The sequence below is a fragment of the Nuphar pumila genome, chromosome 8 (genome assembly GCF_984573655.1).
Source record: "Nuphar pumila chromosome 8, dmNupPumi1.hap1.1, whole genome shotgun sequence".
Taxonomy (NCBI): Eukaryota; Viridiplantae; Streptophyta; class Magnoliopsida; order Nymphaeales; family Nymphaeaceae; genus Nuphar; species Nuphar pumila.
This window is the reverse complement of record NC_143256.1, coordinates 20,233,896-20,257,717: the sequence shown is the minus strand read 5'-3', so window position 1 is coordinate 20,257,717 and position 23,822 is coordinate 20,233,896. Positions and strand designations below refer to the sequence as shown.

The 23,822-nt window shown below is 35.6% G+C and overlaps 1 protein-coding gene across 1 annotated transcript; it reads left to right on the top strand.

Moving 5' to 3' along the window:
• The first annotated feature begins 8,402 nt into the window (after window positions 1-8,402).
• LOC149829734 (Adenine nucleotide alpha hydrolases-like superfamily protein) lies at window positions 8,403-15,494 on the top strand. Its single transcript, XM_090016074.1, has 7 exons — window positions 8,403-8,743; window positions 9,711-10,065; window positions 10,168-10,254; window positions 14,344-14,465; window positions 14,549-14,627; window positions 14,696-15,090; window positions 15,173-15,494. Exons 1-7 carry the CDS (start codon window positions 8,448-8,450, stop codon window positions 15,219-15,221), a joined length of 1,383 nt encoding a protein of 460 aa, XP_089872200.1. The 5' UTR covers window positions 8,403-8,447; the 3' UTR covers window positions 15,222-15,494.
• The last annotated feature ends 8,328 nt before the right edge of the window (window positions 15,495-23,822 follow it).

Genomic DNA, 23,822 nt, shown 5'->3' with positions numbered 1-23,822 from the left:
ATTAAAAAAAATTAAATAAAATCTAATTATTGAAAATTCATTAAAAATATAAACTAACTATTAAAAATGTTTTTAGAAGGTATTTAACCATTAAAAATGCATGTAGATTTACACAAAGATTATTATAAGTACTTAAAGACATTTGCATAGACTATGCCATGCATATCAACACTCATATATACATGTACATATGATGGACAAATATCATAACACTTACAAACTACATACTAGTGATATTTACTTAGGAGACAAATGCATACAAGTACAATGAACTTCTTGACGAGACACCACAAGGCACTAGGTTTCTCTTCCTCAAAAGTGTGTATGATGAAGTCTCAAGAGGTACCTAATCCTACACCAATGAAGGTAGAGAAAAGAGAGAGAAGAGGGATATTCGAAAATTCTCGAGGGGAGTATAAGCTCCTCCACCTTTTTGAGGACTCTTTATAGAGTAAGTTAGGGCTTGAGTGAGATGAGTGGTTGAGAGTGATTGAAGGAGATGAACGACTGAGATGAGGTCAAGCCTTTCTCTCAAAAATCATTTTTTTCAAAGATGTCTTCCTTTCTCAAAAACTAAAAATCACCTTTTCTAAGTTTTACCAAAATAAAAACATTGTAAAAAGCCTTAGAAAAAGGTTTTCATTCTGTGTTTAGCCTTGGGAAAGGAGAAAATGGTCTTTCTAGAACTACCTTTGGATTCTAATGAGAGGACCATTGGGTTCCAGCCCTCTCATACGTTTCCCAAGGGACATACTTATGGAAGATCACCCCAACCCCCTTGTATGCTAGTTGGTCTAATCCCATCTAAAAACTAACTAAATAATTTACTATTTTTTTATTTTTATTTATTGAATTTTCTTATTCATATTTTTATCTATTATTTTTGAAACCCCCAACACAAAGTCAATTCCACATTGGATTCCGAATTGGATCCAAATCCAATTGGATCTGATCCAACTCCAATTAGTCTATTTTACTTTATTTATTCAGTACTTAGTATTAACTCTCCACTAACCATGTTTTAATTAACTTACATAGTTAATTTATAATTTAACAAGATAATTAGCCACCAACTTAATTTATTCAATAACAAATTAATAATTATATTAATTTTCTTAATTAATTATCAATTAGTCATTAATTATCAATAATACCTAAGTTAAACCCAAACTTAGGAATTTAACACAAATCATTCACACAAGTCAAATAAACAGGTGAAATAAAAAAAATTTGCACTGAACACAACAATTCCTTTTTAAAATTCCTAAATTTGTTTGGGTCTTATATCTTATCCCTCTTAAAAAGGATTTTGTCTGTGAAATACTATTACAATAACTAATAAAAAAGGCTAGGGTATTTTTCTTTCATACTAGCTTCCGATTCTCATGTGTACTCCTCGATGCCATGGTGTTGCCAATATACTTCAAATAAAGGAGTCATCTTCAATCACAAAACTTGATCACGTCGATCTATAATCGCTATCGGTTGTTCTGGCACAGTCAAGTCCTCCTGCACTTCCACGTTCTCATACTGAATGACATGCGAAGGATCATGAACATACTTTTGCAACATAAATACGCGAAAGATGTTATAAATCTGGGTATATTATGGTGATAGTGCCACATGATATGCCGTTTTGCCAATCCGTTCTAGAATCTTGAATGGTTTAACGAATCTTGGACTTAACTTTCCTTTCTTTCTGAGCTAGAACATACTCTTGGTAGTAAACACCTTCATAAAAACCATATTCTTAGCCACAAAAGTGAGTTCTCGCCGCTGCTGATCAGCGTAACTCTTTTGCTGACTTTAAGTCGTTTGTAACCTATCTCAAATCATTCGCACTTGCTAAATATAGTGCTGCAAAACCATTGATGATTAAACTGATCATTCAGTGATATCATCCCAATAAGTTGGCGATCGACAGGGCCTTCGATACAAAGCCTCAAATAAAGTCATCTTAATGCTAGCGTGATAGCTATTGTTGTAAGCAAACTCTGTCAAAATTAGGTTGTACATCCTAGTCACATTTCTAATCAAGCATACATGCTCACAACATGTCTTCCAAATTTTGTATCATCATTTCTGATTGACCATCGAACTGAGGGTGAAAGTGGTACTGAACTTCAACTTAGCACCTAAGGCTTGTTGCAACTGCCCTAATACTGATATGTGAACAATGGGTCATAGTATGAAATGATTGAAATTGGCACTCCATAAATTCACATGATCTCCTTGATGTACAAGTTGGCCAAACTCTCAAGAGACTGATTGATCTGAATGAGTAAAAAGTGTGCAGAGTTGATGAGTCTATCAACTATAACTCAGATTGCATTGTATTTCTTGTGGGTCCTTGGTAGACCTACCATGAAGTCCATGGTAATGTCTTCCCATTTTCACTGTGGAATCTCGATCTATTATATAGTTCTACCTGGTCTCTAGTGCTTAATCTTGATTTGCAAGTAAGTCAAGTACTTTGAGACATACGCTGCCACCTCACGCTTCATGTCATTCCACTAATACCTACATTATAGGTCATTGAATATCTTGGTACCTTTAAAATAGATGGTATACTTGGTCTTATGAGTTTCATCAAGAATCTCCTTCTTCAACTCAGGGTTATCAGACACCCAAACTTGTTCTTCTATCTAAATGCTTTTATCATCGCTAAGATGAAAAGAAGTATTCTCTTGTTGAGCATGTGCCTTAAGTTTCTCAAACTACGAATCATTTCTCTACTCTGCAATAGTCCTTGTAAGGATTTTGGGCTGAATGGTCAATCTGGACAACTGAATAGCTCCATAACCAACCGCAAAGGGTTTTCAATCGATAAAATATTCAACAAGCTTTCAACTACTCACAAGACTGATCAAAACACTATCATACTTGTAGCTAAGCGCGTTCGCTATGACACTTACCTTTTTTAGATGATAGGATAAGGTAAATTTGTAGTCCATGATGAACTCTAACCAACGTCGTTGCCTCATGTTCAACTCTTTCTGCAAGAACAAGTACTTGAAGCTCTTATGGTCCATGAAAACTTTTAAATATTCTTCATACAAATGTTGTCGCCAAAGCTTTATCATAAATACTATTGTTGCCAGTTTCAAGTCATGGGATAGTTAGTTTTACTCATGAATCTTCAACTGGTGAGATACATAGGCTATCACTTCATCGTTCTTCATCAAAATGCAAATCAATCCAGTACCAAAGGTGTTCATATACACCACAAAACCACCTCGACCATAAAGCAAAGTCATTACAGGTGCAGTCACAAGCTTTGTTTTCATAATCTAGAAACTATCCTTGCATTTTTTAGACCATTCGAACTTAATTTCCTTATGCAGGAGCTTTGTCATCGACAAGGCGATCCTTAAAAAATCTTGGATGAATCACTGATAATAACCTGCCAATCCAAAAAAACTTCTGATAAAGCTAACGTTGTTCAGTTGCCTCTAATCCAGTATGACTTTCACCTATTAGAAACCAAACTGGAACTTAAAAATTATAAATGTCTATCTATTATAGTTGAGGAGTTACACAATAAGCAAAATATTTACCTTAGCAGGGTCCACGGACACTCCATTATTCAAAATCATGTGACCCAAGAACATGACTTCTTCAAGCCAAAATTTACACTTGGAGTACTTAGTAAACAATTGGTGCTCTCTAAGAACTCCCAAAATGATTTGCAAATGTTTCTAATTTTGCTATAAGCTCTTTGAATACACCAAGATATCATCGATGAATACAATCGCAAATGTATCCGAGAACAGTCAAAATACTCGGTTTATTAAGTCCATGAAAGTTGTTGGTGCATTAGTGAGTCTGAAAGGCATCAATATGAACTTATAATGTCCATGCCTTATCCGAAAGACAGTCTTCGAAATATCTTCATCCTTAATTCTGAATTGACAGTACCCAGATCTAAGACCGATCTTCGAAAATACTTTGGCCTTCTGCAACTGATCAAACAGATCCTCAATACGTGGCAATGTATATTAGTTTTTAATAGTAGCTTGATTAAGTATTCTATAGTCAATGAACAATCTCATTGAACTGTCTTTCTTCTTCACAAATAACACTGATGCACCCCATGGTGACACGCTAGGTCGAATGAAACCTCGTTTCATAAGCTCTTGCAGTTATTTCTTCAACTCCTCGAGCTCTGTTGGCACCATACGATACAGTGTCTTGAAAATAGATGCAGTTTCAAGCAACTGCTCAATGCGAAACTCCATGTTTTGACGCAGAGGAAGTCCAGGTAACTCATCCAAAAATACATCTTAAAACTCTGATACTATGTCTAGCTCGTCAATTGGCACGATATTTAGTTTCACCATAGCGATATTGACCAGAAAAGTTGTGCCTTCTTTCTGTAGGTACTTGTGTGCCTTTAATGTAGAGATCACCCGGTCCTTCAGAGTATGTCTAGAAAGTCTAAACTCTACCTTTGGGCTTCTGGCTCGTGACAGAATAATCTTCCTTTCTCGACATAGAACTTGGGCATGATGCTCGAACAACCAATGCATGCCCAATATGACATCATAGTCAGTCATATCGAGTAGGATAGTATCCGCAAGCAGATTCTGCCCTTCTATCAACACTTTTATGTTTATAATATAAGTTATGCATAAAGAATGACTAACGATTGGGATGTGTACATCTAAAGCATAGTTCAAAGACACTACAAGGACACTCAAGTGTTTAGCAAACTTTTCGAAAATGAACGAATGAGTTGCACAATTATCAAATAAGACAAGAGTCACTTGTCCAACGACTAACACGGTACATTGCACCAATTCGCTCTTGGCCAGTTGTTTCACGGTAGTTGCGTAGACATATCCCACCATCGTCTTCGGTCCTGCTAGCTTCTACGACTGCAATTACTGCAGACATTGGACCTACTGTTGCTATGATGCTCTGAGACCTTTCATCCACTCATCAGATTTTTTCTTGTGACAATCGTTGATATAGTGGCCCATCTTGCCATAATACATACATCCACCGATCTCACGAGGACAAGGATGTCCTATGTGATCACAACCATATTTCTGGCAAGACTGTGATGATCATTGTTGTTGAGGCTTCTTGCCTCCCTATGGCCTCTGCTTCTTTGCTGGTGAGGTGAACTTCTTCCTACCAGAGTTCCTGGTCAGCTGAGATTTTTGTGACTCTGTCTAGTCACCATCAAGAAGAGTGGCCACCTCGATGGCCTCATCGAGAGTCTTCGATTTACGGGTGTAGACCTTGGTCCTCAATGCCTCTTTCATCCCTTATGCAAATTTTATCACACGATCCTCTTTTATGGTGTATATGTTGGGGCAATAACATTTCAAGCACTGAAATCTCATGACGTAGTTAGTCAATGATGCTCCGTTCTACTGTAAGTTAAAGAATTTATGCATCTTATGACTCTTCTCATGCTTGGAAAAGTAAGTTGCATAGAAGACTTCCACGAACTACTCTCATGCTACTGGTCCGCTTAGAAATCTGACCTCAAACGTCATCGCCCACCATCTTTCTGCATTCTCCTTGAGTCTGTAGTTACCAAAGTCTGCCTTGCTATTTTCAGCGACTTGCACCAATCAGAAGATTCTCTTAATCTTTTACACCCATTTTTTTTTGCCTCGGGATATGACTTTTCAATGAAGAAATGAGGGTTCATGTCCATGAACCTTTTGTAAGAAACCCCACCACCTACTAGTACTACTCAATAAGAAACTCCACCACCTACTAGTACTACTCAATCGTGGACAACCTCTTGGAGATTGTCGTTCATCGTTCTCATTGCTTTAACCTGTTGCCCCACAACCCCTGCAAGGTTGTTAAGGGTATCCATAATATTGTTGCAACGGCCTTAGCAAGCCATCTATACAATCATAGAAGAATCCATATATGAGTTATGAGACTAGGTTCTCGAAGTGCCCCTAGCATTTCATTGCATCTATGTTCCCACGATATCTATTCACAAGCAATTTTTCTAAGTTTGTAATACAATACATGATGTCAATTAAAGAACACTTAGATTTAGTAATACTTACAGTGTGATGTCGATGTTGGACGAGCAATGAACTATTTTCTATCAATGATTTGATATAAAAGTCATAACATCCCAGAATTTTTAACTCAAAATAAGTGAAAATTTATAATCAACTTTTTTTTTGAAATACAATCCAACTCAAATGAGAGGATTGATACATATCAAAAATAGTTTTGGTTTTTTAATTGGAACACCCTATGAGGGTTAAAAAAACTAATAGCTCTAAACTGAACTGAATCCAATTCCTATTCGGACTTGGATCCAAGTCCGCACACTAAAGATTTCATCACGAATCCGTCTCCACATAGATTGAAATAAAAATAGTATCATTTCAACTTAATCAAAAGGTGACATAAATTATCTGAATAATAACATGTTCATGCATATGAGTCTAAAGATCATCTCAATTGCAAAATGACAAAAATATCCAATAATCAATAGAAGGATAGAAACATGGTTAATTGGCCTCATTCCTGCATCACACTACCATGCACACTACATATCATTCATCACCTATAATCCCCATGAAACAAGGTCAAACTTATGAAAGTTGATAAGTTTATACCACTAACATTAAGATTGCACATGCTAGAATATTCATTACAAACATGATATCACAATTTAACAATTCAACATATCATGATATAATTGAAACGAAAATAAAGAGCAAACATGTATCTTAGCATTAATGTAAATAGCAACATGTATCTCATTATCAATGCAGATAACAAATATGTATCTTAATATTAAAGAATAAATAACATTTTCTTTGTCAATACATGTCATATTTTTCTTAATTTATATCCCTGGGTACTCGGGTATAATCCTCGTATCTGATGAGGTCACGATGAGTGTTTATTATGCTACATGGCTCATTAACCTGAAGAGCATAATAGACCAGATATCCAAAGTAGGAGATCTGTAGCCGAGAGAATTCCAGCAAAGGCTAGATGTTCAGTAAGGATTACAATGTAGGACTATCTGCGGTAGTTGGAATATGTCACCTAGGACACATACACAACTCTGGATGCCCTAACTTTGAGTGACTGGAGATCAAAAGAGATGTCATCACTCTCATAAATGTTCAGTAAGACATGTAGGTGAATCTATATGTACTCGTGTCACTCGAGGTTGTACCATCTACCCTCTCTAAGGTAGACCATCAGTGTGAATGGGTTATAGAATTTTTTCTTGATTAAATAATTTATCATTTCATGTACATCGATTCATGAGGCAAATTGAGCTTAGTAGCCAAAGTACCCTCTTAGGGCAACATTCATGTCATGTTGCCCAGACATCTTTAACTCTTATGAGTGATTCACTGATGAAGGCGAGTATAATAAGTGAGGGTGTAGATGTATGCATGTAATATATGAGGTATGACACTTCCTTGCACACCTTGTGGGTTCTTATGCGACCCAAACTATCAAATATATAACATGGTTCAGTGTATACCATAGTTAAATGCAATAACAATAAAACCCACGTAAGTGTGTTCAATGACACTGTGAAGGTTCCTTGAACCATACACTTAACACAAACAATAATAATGCAAGCATATATCTCATACATAGAACATTATACATATCATGCTTCACATGTATGTCATGCATCATCTTATTGCATAATGCACTTATGACATGCATTTTCTCATTTCATATTTAGTTCATGCATTTGTCATACATCATCTCATTGCATATTTAGTCAATGCATTTATGTCATGCATAATCTCATTGTATACTTAGTTCATGCATTCATGTCACACACCATCTCATTGCATAATTAATTCATGCATTTATGTCATACATCATCTCATTTCATGCTTATCTCATACATTTTATACCATACATTATTTTATTGCATGTTTAATTCATGCATTTATGTAACACATCATCTTATTGCATACTTAGTTCATGCATTGCAACTATATATATATATATATATTTGAAACTACCCAACTGCATCCCATTTGCCTATTTTCAAAACTACACAAATATTATATATTTTTTTGAACCACATGCATACCTCTAACAGCGTATATATGTGACTCTAAATTATATGTGTGTGCGTGTGCAAATGTATATATATTATTTTTCTTTAAAACAATGTGCTCAAGCTGACCTACTTACCTGAATGCCTATGGTTCAGATCTGCACATAGACTGGGCAGACCCGGTCTGGGCGCACCACCACTCAGACCATGGTCTCAGCTCACCACGGTTCAGACCATGGTCTGAACCTACCCGGTTCAGACTGGCTACAAACCTTGGTCTGAGCCTACTCGGCTCAAACTGAAACAATTACAAATGACACTTGGGACCCCAACTCCTGGGCGTAAGGAACACGCTCAAGCTCCTGAGAGAGAGAGAGAGAGAGAGAGAGAGAGAGAGAGAGAGAGAGAGAGAGAGATGGCTTGCGAAGGATCATCAGGCCAGTGCAGAGGTGACGGTTCCTGTAGCAGCAGAGACAACAGCGTCTCTGCTGCTGCTACTTCTGACGGGCTGTCTTCCTCGCCCGCGAGGCCCCGCCGTTGTTCCAAGTGCAAGGGCAAGGAGGCGGAGACGAAGGCCAACCAGACGGATTTGTGCGGCGGCTGCCTCCGCTCCTCCCTCTTCTCCAAGTTCAAGCTCGCCGTCACCTCTCACTCCATGATCAACCCCTTAGACAGCGTCCTCGTCGCCTTCTCCGGCGGCCCCACTTCCAGGTACCTAATTCCTTGAATTCTAGCCACAATTTCAATTTCAACTCATTAGTAGGATCTATGTCTGTTCCCATCGTTTCAAAGCAAATCAAAGTTCTATGGATTCGCGTTGTTTGAAGAAAGTGAATGGTTTACTGAATTGTTGAATCGACGTTCTTGTTAACTGAATGAATGTGAAATTGCCAGATGAAAAACCTCAATTGTCACCGGTTTGTTGTATGATGAGTTACACCAAGTGAAGAAATCTGTTGAACTTCAAAATTTGAAAAGGTTAAAAATCGGGGACTTCTGAGTTTCCTGAATTGCACACATTCAGGGAGAAACGGTATCTTTGTGCTTTTTTCAACTCGATTCACGATAGCTTTTCCCGAATGCATCTATAGTTCAATTGTGAGTATTAGAACCTAAGCTTCTAATGATGTTGGCTTCATCTCTGCAACCACCACAACAAGATGGATTGTGATCCTTTGCTTTTGCTTGATCCTTTGCTTTTGCTTGTTTTTTATGCCTGTGCGCACTAAAATTCAATATGATAACACACATATTCATAAGACTTTCCTCCCTCTCTTTCTCACCACTATCCCTTTACTTAAAGCTTAAAATATATTCCTAATATCGAAGTTCATATTGTAATCATGTCCAGTAAATATCTACCTTTTCTAATATCTGTTTTGCATTTCTTTTAGATATATCAGTCCCATGGCACATATCAAATTCTTTGCTCTTTATGTTTCAAGAATTTTTTGATGGACTTGGCCTATCAGAAAAAGAAAAGGAAATTTTTACTGGGATTGCAGTATTTTGCAGTGATGGTAGCCTACATTTTTTTCACCGTCTATAGACGATCCTTTTCTATTTTTTAACAATTCTGATCTTCCATAAACTGCATGATATGTTTTGGAGATTCTGTTCTTTGTTACATGATTTTTTTAAATATTTTTTGGTCATGGAAATATACTTCCTTTTGTAGGTTGGCTTTAGAGTTTGTACATGAGATGCAGTCTAAGGCACACAAAAATTTAGAAGCTAGTAAGGACAGATCCTTGCCTGTATTTCGTGTAGGTGTTGCTTTCATCGATGAAAGCAGTATCTCCTTAGTTTCTTCATCTGCAGCAAGCAAAGCTTTTGAAGAAATGAGGCTGATCGTTTCTAGCTTAGCTCCTCCAGTGAAAACATTTCATGTTTTATCCATTGCCTCTGTCTGCTCTGTACATTTTGATGAAATGGAAGGAAGAAACAGATTAGCTGAACTACTTCAATCTATTGATGATGCCACTGGGAAAGAAGATTTTTTGCGATATCTGCGTATGCTAGCATTGCAAAAGGTTTCCCTGTGACATTTACTTTTATGTATTTTTATTTGGTGCAGAAAATATTAGGTATTCTTTGCTATAACTGGTGTTTATTATTTAAATATGAAATTGCAGATTGCTAGTGAGAATGGGTATAGCAAGCTGGTGCTTGGTCTATGCACATCAAAGCTTGCATGCCATGTGATTTCGGCCACTGTTAAGGTATGATCATTGCTTATATTTTTCCTGATATTCTGCATTTTATGTATTTTATTCATAAGAATGTTCACTGAAATTGATGGCTTAGTGAATCCTATTACAACTGCAATACATGGTTTTCATGTACATAAGAATGTTACTGATATTCTGTATTTTATTCATAAAAATCTCACTTTTCAACCCCAATTTTAGCTTCTTTTTCGTATTTGAGGATATAGACCAATCTGTGAGTGGATTTATTTTGAAGGCTATTGAGCATTCACTCTCAGTGGAGAGTTTGCCCCAGAGTTGCCAGTCGAGGAAGCGGGAGCAGGAAGCGAAAGCGGGAAGCATGGTTTAAAACTCATTGACTCATCACTCGGTTCGTCCTTGAGTGACTCGTGACTCGGCCGGGTCAACTCGGTGACTCGGCTGAGTCATGTTAACTTTATATTTTATATAAAATAGATAAATATATGTATATTTTATAGTATTTTATCAATATATTATATATAATATGCATTATATAATATTTTTTATAACATATTTAATGTATAATTTTATTAATATATGTATAGCCATATTTTTCTATATAATATACATAATATTTATATTATATTTCATATAATATATGTAATTATATATAAAATATATTATACATGTATATATATAGTTGACTCACCCATGACTCAGCCGAGTCAACTTAGTGACTCGATCTCGTTTTGTACAAAACGAGTTTATACTCATTTTTGACCCAGTGATTGGGCGATCCGGACTGAGTCAATGGGTTGACCCGTTGAGTTTTTAAACTATGGTGAAAAGCGAGGCACTTTTAAAATATTAGGAAGTGGGAAGCGCGGGACGACTTAGAAGCGAACCAAGAATCGTCTCGAAAGCGAGAAGGGAAGCGAACCGAAAGCGACATAGGATGCGAACTGGAAGCGAACCAGGATTTGAAAGGAAAACGAAGAAGGAAGTGACCTAGGATTTGAGTGGGAAGAGAATAGAAATCGAAAGGGAAGCCAAAATGTAATTATATTTTTTCTAATATACCAAAATATAAGATTTTTGTTATATAACTCAGAAACATAACTTAAAAACAATCAACCAGAAATATAACTCAAAAATAGTCAACCAGAAATATAACTCAGATTCACACAACTAAAAATATAAGTTATTATAACTCAGAAACAATCAACCATAAATATAAATTATATAACTCAGAAACAATCAACCATAAATATAAATTATATAACTCAGAAACAATCAACCAAAAATATAACTCAAACAATCAAATGGATTATATATGAATTACACACAGAGAAATATATATACATATATATAAATCAAACACACGAACATAATATATATATATAATATAACTGAAAAACATAAACTATAGCAAAACCAGGAAGACCAAGAGAGAGAAACAGGAATAAGAAGAAAATAACATGAACAAGAAGGAAAAACAGGAAGAAGAAAAAAAAAGTTTTTTTTCTTCATATTATTGTCATTTTTGTCTCAAACATGACTTAGCTCATCTATCCTAAATCTCATAAAAGCTTCAGTGAGGGCAATAGGTGTCAAAAATTTAGATGCGTTATGGCTTTTTCTTAATTGACATTCATGTGATGTTTAGGAATGTAATTAAAAAATTGTATGGTCATTTGTGTATGGTTTTCAAAACAAAAAACGTTACTTACATGGCACATTGTAGTTTTTTCAAAAATTCAATAGTTGTCGTTTATCTTGGTTGTCATAAGCGCTAGGCGGAGCCTAAGCGGTGAGCCCTTAAAAAGGCCTAGGCGGTACCCAAAATAAAAAAAAAAACAAAAAAAAAACATGAAAAACATAATAAGAAACATGTATACAACATAAAATCAATCAATAATAAGCAATAGACAAATAATATGTCGTTGAACACTGTAAAACAATTATATTACATAACCTTAACCTGCTCAAACAAATTAAGAATAAATTAACAATTGAATAAACAAACCATACAACTAACAATGTGAACGAACAATACATAGAAAATAAAATCACGTATACAAAAAAGATTAACATCAACAATAGACATAATACAAACAATAGACAAATAATGTCTTCTTCTTTTTCTCAGTAATAGACATACAGGCAATAGACAAATAATGTCTTCTTCTTCTTATTCTTCTCAATAATAGACATAATACAAGCAATAGACAAATAACATGCCTTCTTTTTCTTCTTCTCCTCCTTGAAGAAGAAAACAAATGATATGCCTTTAAAACAAAAAACAAATCTTAAAAAAAAAGCTTCAAAAAAAAAAACCCTAGGCTTTAAAAAAAGCCTAGGCGGCAATATAGGCTCCACCACCTAGATGGTGGGGCTGCACCTAGGTCGCTTAGCCGCCTTTGACAACTAGGCCGTTTATAACTTTGAAGTGGATGAGAACCTTTCATGCTCTTTCTCTTAATAGCCATTTTACCTAATAATTTGAGGAAACGTGTGAGATCCTGTCTTTCTCTCCTAAATTATTTCTATGTATAGCATTTTTTTATCTAAAATGTCTTTCTTTCTCTCTAATGTCTCTCCCCGCTTTTCTAAATCTCTCTCTCATGCTTCAAATAATTTTTTTATATTTAAGAAAAAAATATCTAAAAATCGTATAAGAAACTAAAATATTTTTAAAGATTTTTCTTTAATATATATATAAATATATTATATATACCTATATTATAGGTGTGTTAAATATATATATATATATATATTTATTTAAATATATATATATATATATATATTTATTTAAATATATATGTGAGAAATTCATATTTCAAATGAATATACTCTTTAAAAAATGTTTTTGTATTTATGAAACATATGTTTTTTTATATTTACATGGAGAAACCACCACCAATTACGGTCACTGTCCTGGCAGCGTAAAACTTTGTGGGCTTACCCCTTGACCCCAGGGAGTTGCCACGCTTTGGCTTGCGCAAGGGGTGACGCCCATGGGATTTGAACCTAGACCACCTCCCTAGCGGCCTAGGTCCCATCCAATGTCACATGGGTGTGGGGATTCGGCACTTCCAAAAAACCCAGGTGCGGGGGTGCGGCAGGGGCAAAAATGTGTATATATATATATATATATATATATATATATATATATATATATATATATATATATATATATATATATATATATATATATAAGGGGGTCCGGGGGTTCCCCCGACGCGGGTTTTTTCAAATTTCATTTTATATACAGCTGTACGATAGCGCACCCATCTCGTCAGGAGAACAATGAATACTAATAGCCAGCAAGGCTACCACCATCATTATCATTTATTATGGAGAGAGAAAATCCTTTACGAAAAAAAGGATCAGGATTGAAAAGGCAGGAGCTGTCAGCAGCTGTCAGCTGAATTTTTTTTTAAAAAAAATTCGCAGCCCATTTCATAGGGCAATTTTTTAAAAAAAAAAATCCAAAAAAAAAGTGGACCTAAATGATCCTGGGTGCGGTCAACGCACCCAGGATCGGGTTGACCGCACCCGCACCCACGTCGATTCGCGTCGACGCGGGTGCGGCACCCTGCTAGCCGAATCCCTTGACATAGGTCCCATCCCATTGCTCCAAACCCCTTTGGAGCTATGAAACATATGTTTGTTATTAATTTTTGATAAAATTAAATAAAAACCGTGCCGATCCAATACCGGGTTCTAAGAATGCCAACCATGGTTGGATATTCTAGATTACTTCATTTGTAGCCTAATTATGCAAGGTAGCTCAAGACTAGATGGGTGCTCTCAAATTGGGAATTTCAAGGGTGATGTGCCTTTTTGATTGAGGGCATCCTATAAGCCACAAATAAAATGTGATCCAATGAAGTACAAACAAAGGATACCTTTTAGGACTTATTATCAAGCTTTGGTGGGTGAGGGTCGAGTGTCTCCTTGAGAAATAGGTTGCTTGTTTGGTAAATTTATAGATCCATGGATCAAGCACTGAAATGGTTCTTCGTCTCAAAAAGAGAGCTGAAAGAGTTCTATTGAGTTTTGAGATTTGAAGTGCTAAGATGAATGTGCCTCATTTAAAGAACTTCTTTGTTCTTTTTTTTTTCCTCTTTTTTCCAGGGGCAAGGATACTCTTTACCTGCAGATCTACAATATGTTGATGCAAGGTGGGGAATCCCTATAGTGCTTCCTCTTCGTGACTGTGTTTCACATGAAATAACTATGCTTTGTCATCTTGAGAGGTGAACTGCAATCTTTTTGTGTTTAACTTTTGTTACTTTACCTCTGAGCAATTTTATATAGCAACTTCTTTTTGGCAGGGCAGTTTAAAGACTCTAGAGTTGACTCAAAATCCTTATTCTAACATTAACAGTCTTGTTTCATCATTTGTTGAAAAGTTACAGGTAACTGTTTTTTTGGCTTGTTATGTGATTTTTCAAGGTCTGCAGTTCTGATGACATTGATATCACAGGAAGAAAATCCCTCCCGGGAGCGAACTATTCTAAGAACAGCAGAAAAACTTCGTCCGTTTGTCTTTAATAAGTTACCAGAAAATAAAGACTCTGAGCGGTTGTCGTTCCGAAGACAACATGCTTTGCAGAAGTTCAAGACTAGTGGCTCCATATCCTCAGACTTTCTCTGTCCAATCTGCAGCAGTCCAGTCAGTGAAACAGACTTGCAAAATATAAGTAGGCTGGGAAGGAATCTTAAAAAAGGTGCTTTCTTCAGGTCCATTTGCTGTCCCAGTTGTGTGTTTCAGATCCTCCCAGGGGAGGAATCATCAATGGACTATTTCTATTCACTTCTACCTGAAGAAATTATCTTCAGAGCAAAGTGTAATGCTGCTGCTGATCAGAGTTGGTTGAGGTAATCAATCATGTGTGGTTGGCTTTTTATTTACGTTATATACAGGTCCATTGTTTTGAATTACTTCTGTTTTATCTGCTAGGCAGCAAATTGAAGATTGCTTACTTTTGGAGGATGGTGATGAAGTATAAAAGCACTTCGATAAGTGCAACTCTCAGTTTTCTAGTCTTCCAATGAGATTGATGGTCGTGTAGTGGTATCTTTGGTCATGGTGTGATCACTTCATGATCAGATTTCTGAGCAAATTACTCCGGATACCCTTACTGATTTTGTCTAAGAAGTGTTTAGATATGGTTTGCCTACCTATCAGCAGCATGAAAGTGATCTCACCTGTGAAAATTGTTGGCAACAAAATGGATAATTTTTTCTCTGTTCTGTTTTACAGCACTGATGTCCTTTTATCATCCATCTACCTATCCTTTTTATTTAACTTCTTGATCAAGTTGAACCAGCTAGGGTACCTAATTGCAACGACCTTGGATTTCTGGGACTCCGGGCTATAAGCTACAATTCATGTCATGGATCTCCTTTTCAATTATCAGATTTGATCTCGTATATGTTTATCATGGAGTACAGTATTAATTGTTTGATTTTCTGATGTAGATCATGTACAAATGTCTAATTATCTCTTATAGTCTATTGAGAAAATGAAAACATCTCTCTCTCTATATCTATCTATCTATCTATCTATCTATATGTATATATATAATGGGAAATGGAAGCCCACTAAATGAAACATGATAGTAGATTTTTGGTATTTTTTTTCAAAATTCTGACCCATAGATATGTTCAGCACGATTGATTTACTAGAAATCAACAATTTGGTCATGCATTTTAGATGGAAAAAATGGTATTTGGAGACTAAAAAATTTATGAAAATTGTAGGATGTGTTTTGAAACATTATAAAAACCTATCTCCTATAAAAGACATCTGCAAGGTCAAAATTTCAAAAAAGCACCAGAAATTCATGAAAATTCGGTCATGTTTCATTTAGTATTTAGTAGGTTTTCATTTTCCTATATATATATATATATATATATATATATATATATATATATATATATATAGAGAGAGAGAGAGAGAGAGAGAGAGAGAGAGAGAGAGAGAGAGAGAGAGAGAGTAGCTGGGCACTCCTTAGCTACTCAAACCGTGATCGCACATGTTGGCCGTTGGATCTTATTTAGATCTAACGGTCAGCCTGTTGACCTCTTAAACAAAAAAAGGGCAAAAACGAACCACAGATGGGTGAACCCTACGCAGGCACTCTCCCCTCTCTCTGTTGCTCTCCTTCCCTGGCGAACCCTATGCAGTCACTCTCCTTTCTCATCGAGACACAAGCGTCGAGCGCCATTAGGTATGCCTCTCTCTCTCTATATATATATATATTGTTGGGTTTTGAATACTCTAATTGATGCAACAAAATATGACTATGGCCGCAAAAAATAAGGTTGAGAAGAAGAGGAACTTAAAAGTTTTTCTCACACTTTCACATAAATGCACTAAAAAAGAAATAATATTTTATTGAGCAAATGAGATGAGATTGCATGTCCAACACAAGAAGGATGGGGGCTTTATATAGAGCCCAAAAAGAAACATATAATGTCCCTTCAAAAGGTTGCACCTTTTAAAAAAAAAAAACTAATACCTTTTGGTAAATTTCAAAGAAACATAAAGTTGCATCATTTCATCAAGCAATGTGTCTCTTTGGAAATCTATGACATCTCTTTCCTTCACTTTTGGATTTGGATATTACAAATTACTAATTTTGGCATCCCTCTTTAATTTGTAATTCTTAAAGAGGATCTGAAATTTTTGAACTTATCTATGGGAAATGGCTTGGTGAACATATCTGCAGCTTGTTTATTGCTTGGCATGAATTTCAACATGATTTCTTCTTTTTCAACTAATTCTATGATGAAATGATCTTTGAGTGGCTATGAAAGACTTGATTTTTTGTCATCGCAATGGTAGACTTATCACAATTGATGATGGTCGGTCCTTCAAGTTTTTGCTGTAAATCTAAAAGAATTCTTCTAAGCCAAACTGCTTCACTTGCTGCTGTGGTAGCTGCGATACATACTGGCTCTGCAGTCGACAATGCAATTGTATTTTGCTTCTTTGATGACCAAGATATGATTTTGGATCCTAGGCAAAAGACATATCTTGAAGTACGTTTTTTATCATCAACTGACCCTACCCAATCACTATCCGTATAGCCTACAAGTTGAATATTGTTTTCATCAACATATTTGATTTCAAAATTTTTTGTATCTTGCAAATATTTCAAAATTCTTTTGGTTGTTGCAAGATGGAGTTTGCTTGATTCACTCGTAAACCTGGATACAAGACTAATAACATTTGCAATGTCGGGTCTTGTGTTAGTAAGATAAATCAATGATCTGACCAAGCTTCTATACATAGAAGCATCCACCTTTTTAACATCATCATTTTTTGTTAGCTTCTCATTGACAATCATTGGAGTGCTCATCGGCTTACAATTCAACATGTTAAATTTTTTCAGCAACTCTTCAAGATATTTTTATTGAGAAATAAAAATTTTCCCTTTCTTCTGCTTGGCCTGTATTCCAAGAAAATATTTCATAATTCTTAAATTTGTCATCTCATACTCCATCATGTCCTCTTTAAACTTGATGATCATTTTTGTATTTGATCCAACATAGATCAAATCATCCACAAATAAGCAAACAACTAGAAAATCTTCTTCATCTCTCTTTACATATTGAGATGGTTCGCTTGAGCTTCTTTGAAAATCCTTCTTTTGAAAATATTGATCTATTTTTATATTCTAAGCTCGTGGTGCTTGCTTTAAGACATATAAGGCTTTCTTTAACCTATAAACTTTTTCTTCATGTCCTTCCTAATTAAAGCCATTCATGTCCTTCCTAATTAAAGCCAAGAGGTTGCTCAACATAGACCTCTTCCTTGAGTTCTCTATTAAGAAAGATAGATTTTACATCCAACTGATATACCGGAACTTTAAACTCGGCGAAAATAGCTAGCACAACTCGAATTATTTCCATTCTCACAACTGGAACAAAAGTTTCATTAAAGTCTACTCCAAATTTTTGGGAATAGCCTTTTGCTACAAGTCGAGCTTTGTGCTTTTGAATTGAGCCATCTTCATTGAATTTTCTTTTAAAAATCCATTTTAGACCAACTATATCTTTTTTTTTAGCCTATCTACCAATTTTCATGTATGATTTTTCTCAATTACAAAAATCTCTTCATTCATGACAGTTTTTCAAATATCATCTTTGATGGCTTCTTCACAATTTTGAGGCTCAAATGAAAACAATGTTATATGACAAGAAGCATATATATCTGCAAGAGATCTCACCTTTCTATGAGGAGTATCTGATTCTGAATCACTTGAGTCCATATGTTCTTTACTTGTAGAAGTGTCTGGCATAGTCAAATTTGTCTCTCTTTGAGGTGCTTCTACTGAGTGTGTTCCTCAGTCTCATTCACTTTTTTCATCAAAAATTATATCTCTTGAGATAACCATCTCTTGAGATAACCAACTCCTTTGTATTTGGGTTAACTAGGCGATAGGCTTTTAAAGTATCACTATAACTAACAAATATGAACTTTTCTCCCTTCTCATCAATTTTTTTTTCTATTTTGAGAAAGAATTTTACTATAAGCAACGCAAAAAAAAAATTTTAAATGACTTACTTTTGGTTTGTACTTGTACCATGCCTTATACAGAGTTTAGTTGTGAATTGACTTGGTGGGAGCTCTATTCAAAATATACACTTTTGTGTTTCCAGCTTTGACCCAAAAACTGTTTGGAAGATTATTTCCTTTTAACATGCTCCTTGCTATTTCAACAATAGTGCGGTTTCGTCGCTTTAGGATACCATTTTGTTATGGCATTTTTGTTGCACTTAGTTGCCTTTTGATGCCTTGGATTTTGCAATAGCTCCAAAATTTGTTGGATGTAAATTCTGCTCCACGGTCGGTCCTTAATTTTTTCAATTTGAACCCGCTTTCTTTTCTGCATAGGCTTTAAATTCTTTGAAAATGGAGAATGCTTTTGACTTTTGTTGGAGAAAGTATATCCACATCATTCTGCTGAAGTCATCAACGAAGAGTAAAAAATACTTTCTTCCATTGTGAGATAATGTCTGTATCGGTCCACAAATGTCTGCATGAACTAATTCAAGAGGACGCTTCACCTTTCAAGATGAATTTGAGAAAAGAAGTCTATGAAATTTGCCATATATACAACCTTCACATATTTTATTTTCTCCATCGATATAAGGAAGCTCAATCACCATATTTTTTTGCTTCAACAATTTCAAACTTTGATCATTTAAATGTCTGAATCTTAAATGCCAAAGATTTGATACATCTAAACTTTCAACCTTTAGTAGTTGTCCTCCACATGAACTCATAGTCAAGGAAAAGACCTTGTTTGTAGCCATCTTCACTTTTGCTATTGTTTGCTGACTATTTTTGTCAACAATAGTATATTGGTCATTATTGAAATTTACTGAGTACCCCTTTTTTATCAGTTGACCGACACTTAACAAGTTATGTGCTAAACTAGGTACATAAAAATATCATGAATGAGTTTGGTCTGACGTGATTTAGTTTTGATTGCTATGACTCCTTTGCCTTCAACATTTTAAGATTTTTCATCTCTCATTCTTACTTTGGAGGTGATAGTTTCATTAAGTTTGACAAAACACTTTTTATTTTCAGTCATGTAGTTGCTACAACCACTATCTACATACTATATATCACTTGGTTCTTGCTGCACGTTCATGCAAGAGAAACAATTTGATCTTTCTTATCTTTATTTTTTGATAAATTAGCTTCATGCTTTTTTTGAAACCAACTGTCATTTTGAGAGTGATTTGGTATTCGACATCTTGTACATTTGAATCAACATTCTCTAGACTCATGCCCATATTTTTTTGCAGATATGGCAGTATTTTTTTGATTGCCTAAACTGCCTTGGTTGACTAGTATAATTTTTTCTTTGCTACAATCTTTGAGTAACTTTTGATTTTTTTCTTTTAAAAATTAAGGTCTTCTTTTGAAACCTTCTTCTTTTTTATCTATATTGAGCTTTGTTTGAAGTGCATGCTCAATCACTTTAGATTCAGTCATTTCAATCCGCTTCTCATGGGATTCGAGGGATCCCATCAATTCTTGTAATGATAGAGTTGATAGATTTTTTGACTCTTCTATGGCTGCTACGACATAATCATACTTTAGCGGCAAACTTTTTTAAAAAAATTCAACTAATTTTTTCTCTTTAATTTTATCACCATAGCTTCTTATTTGATTGATAATCCAAACAACTCTAGTAAACGACTTTTGAATGGATTCATTGTCTTTAATAGACAATGTATCAAAATCTCTCTACAATGCTTGAAGCTTGATAGAGATAATCTTTTTCGAGCCTTGAAATTTATTCTTTAAAATATCTCTAGCTTCTTTGGAGGAATTTGTATTCATAATTCGGTAAAATATAGCATTACTTACCTCAAGTTGGATATATAAAAGTGCTTTTGCATCCTTCTTCTTTGCATCTTGTGAGGCGAATAGAGTCTTCATTTTAAGACTCTAAAAATCATAGCCTTCACTAGCAAATATGAGCACTTGGGGTTGGGAGAAATTGGCGACAGAGTCGTTCAAATTTTTTGCCATTATTTTGATATAAGTGTAACTCCGCCTGTGTATAACTGTTTAGTTATGCACTGTCGGTCCCAAGCCCAGATAAAGGAGGAGGGTTGCGGTAGGCCTGTGACAACCAACATAAAAACTTAGTCATACCCTATGCATATGAACCAATATGAGAATTTCGTTGGGGCGTTCCCTACTGAGCGACGTGCTGTACTCTATAGGCCCGGAGGCAGTGATAAATGGGCAAGGGTTGCTAGGTCGTCACCCGGAAGCGACGCGTCACACCGGCGCCCGGGTGTGGTGTCAAATAGGCAAGAGTTCCCTCACTTTGTTGGACGGGTGGGGGTAAAGAAGTTAGTCCAAGACCATAAAATTAGGTTAGCTACTTGGAACATAGGGTCTTTAATTGGTAAGTTGGTAGAGTTAGTAGATGTTATGTGTAGGAGAAAGATTGATATTTTATGTCTACAAGAGACCAAATGGGTAGGTGAGAAAGCAAAAGTGATAGAACCTTGGGGATATAAGATTTGGTATACAGGAATAAATAGGAATAGGAATGGAGTAGGGTTTGTTATGAATCGTGAGTTTATAGATAATGTAGTTGAGGTCCATAGGAAGGGTGATAGGATTTTACTTATTAAATTAGTATTAGGTACGTATATTATTAATATTATTAGTTTTTATGCACCTCAAGTAGGTTTAGATGATTCCATTAAGCGTCAATTTTGGGAAGATTTAGATGGAGTAGTACAAGGGATATCTTATGGAGAAAGGCTTTTCATCGGCGGTGACCTTAATGGGCATGTAAGGATTAGTAGGGATGGATTTGAGAGTATCCATGGACGCTATGGCATAGGAGAAAGAAACGAAAGTGGAGAAATAATTTTAGATTTTGGTTTGTTCTATGATATGATCTTAGCAAACACTTGGTTTAGGAAGAGGGAGTCTCACCTAGTAACATTTAAAAGTGAGGTTAATACGAGTTAGATAAATTTTTTCCTACTTAGAAAGAGAGATAGGGGTTGTTGCATCGATTGTAAGGTTATACTGAGAGAAAGTGTAGCTACACAATATAGAGTCTTAATTTTAGATCTTAGAATTAGACAATGCCGCAAAAGGCATAGACATAGGATAGATCCTAGAATTAAGTGGTGGGCACTGAAAGAAGCTAAACAAGGAATGTTTGTAGAGCGGGTAGTTAAGGAAGTTGATTGGTGTCTCGAGGAGGATTCAGAATCAATGTGGAATAAGATAGCAGGTGGCATGAGAAAGGTGGCTAAGGAGGTATTGGGTGAGTCTAAAGGCGGTGCACCGCTAGGTAAGGATACATCGTGGTAGAATGAGGATGTCAAATTAGCTATTAAGGTTAAAAGAGAGTGTTATAGAAATCTAAGTAAGAGTCGTGATAATGAGAATTTGGAGAAGTATATGATAGCAAAGAAGGAAGCTAAAAAAATAGTTCGAAACGCGAGATATAAGGTATATAAGGAGGTTTATGACAAGTTGGATACCAAAGAGGGCGAGAAGGATATTTATAGGCTTGCAAAGATGAGAGATAGAAAATCGAGGGATCTGGGTATGGTTAGATGTATCAAAGATGAAACACAAAGGGTTTTAGTCAAAGATGAGGAGATTAAGGAGAGATGGAAAAATGATTTTGATAAGCTATTTAATGAAAGTCATGCTCAAGATCCGGGAGACTTCTCCATTCCTTTTCATGTGATGAATCGTGACTTCATGCGCAAGATTCAAAAGAAAGAAATTGCAGAGGCTTTAAAGAAAATGAAATCAAGAAGTGCAGTTGGCCCAGATGGTATTCCTATCGAGGCTTGAAAGTGCTTGGGAGAGAAAGGTTTAGAATGGTTAACAAATCTTTTTAACAAGATTTGGCAGACAAATAAGATGCCTAATGAGTGGAGGAAGAGTACTTTGGTGCCTCTCTATAAGAATAAGGGTGATATACAAGATTGCACAAACTATCGTGGTATAAAACTCATGAGTCATTCTATGAAACTTTGGGAGAGGGTGATTGAGTCTAGGTTAAGGAAGGTTGTCATGATATCGGAGAATCAATTTGGTTTTATGCCTGGAAGATCAACTATGGAAGCTATACATCTTCTTAGACAACTTATTGAGAGAAATAGAGAGAGGAACAAAGATTTGCATATGGTTTTTATTGATTTGGAGAAGGCATATGATAGAGTACCTAGGGACGTTCTCTGGTGGACAATGATAAAGAAAGGTGTTTCTCTCAAGTACATTAGTATAATTAAAGATATGTATGAAGGAGTAGTAACCAATGTCCGCACTTGTGGAGGTGTGACAACCAATTTTCCTATAATGGTTGGGTTACATCAAAGATCTGCTTTAAGCCCTTTCCTATTTGCTATAGTGATGGATGAGCTTACGAGACAAATTCAAGAAAATGTGTCGTGGTGTATGTTGTTTGCTGATGATATTGTTTTGATTGATGAGTCTAGAGTTGAAGTTAATGCTTAGTTAGAATTATGGAGACAGAAATTAGAAGCAAGAGGTTTTAAGTTGAGTAAGAGTAAGATAGAATACATGGAATGTCGATTTAGTAAGCAACAAAGTAGTGAAGCTTGGTGAGCAAGAAATACCGGTGGATGATTGTTTCAAATATTTGGGATCTATCATTCAAAAGTGTGGAGAAATGGATGGAGATGTAAATCATAGGATAAAGGTTGGGTGGATGAAATGGAAGAGTGTAACTAGAGTGTTGTGCGATCGTAGAATGCCATTGCGGTTGAAGGGAAAGTTTTATAGGACGACTATTAGGTCCACTTTACTATATGGTATGGAATGTTGGGCTGCCAAGAGACATCATATTCAAAATATGAGTGTAGTTGAGATGCGTATGCTGAGATGGATGTGTGGAAATACAATAAAAGATAAGATTCAGAACAAGGAGATACGTAAGAAGGTAGGTGTTGCACCAATTGAAAATAAGATGAGAGAGAATTGTTTACGGTGGTTTGGACATATTCGGCGAAGGCCTAATGATGCTCCAGTTAGAAGGATGGAGAAATGGAAAAATATATTAGTTAAAAGA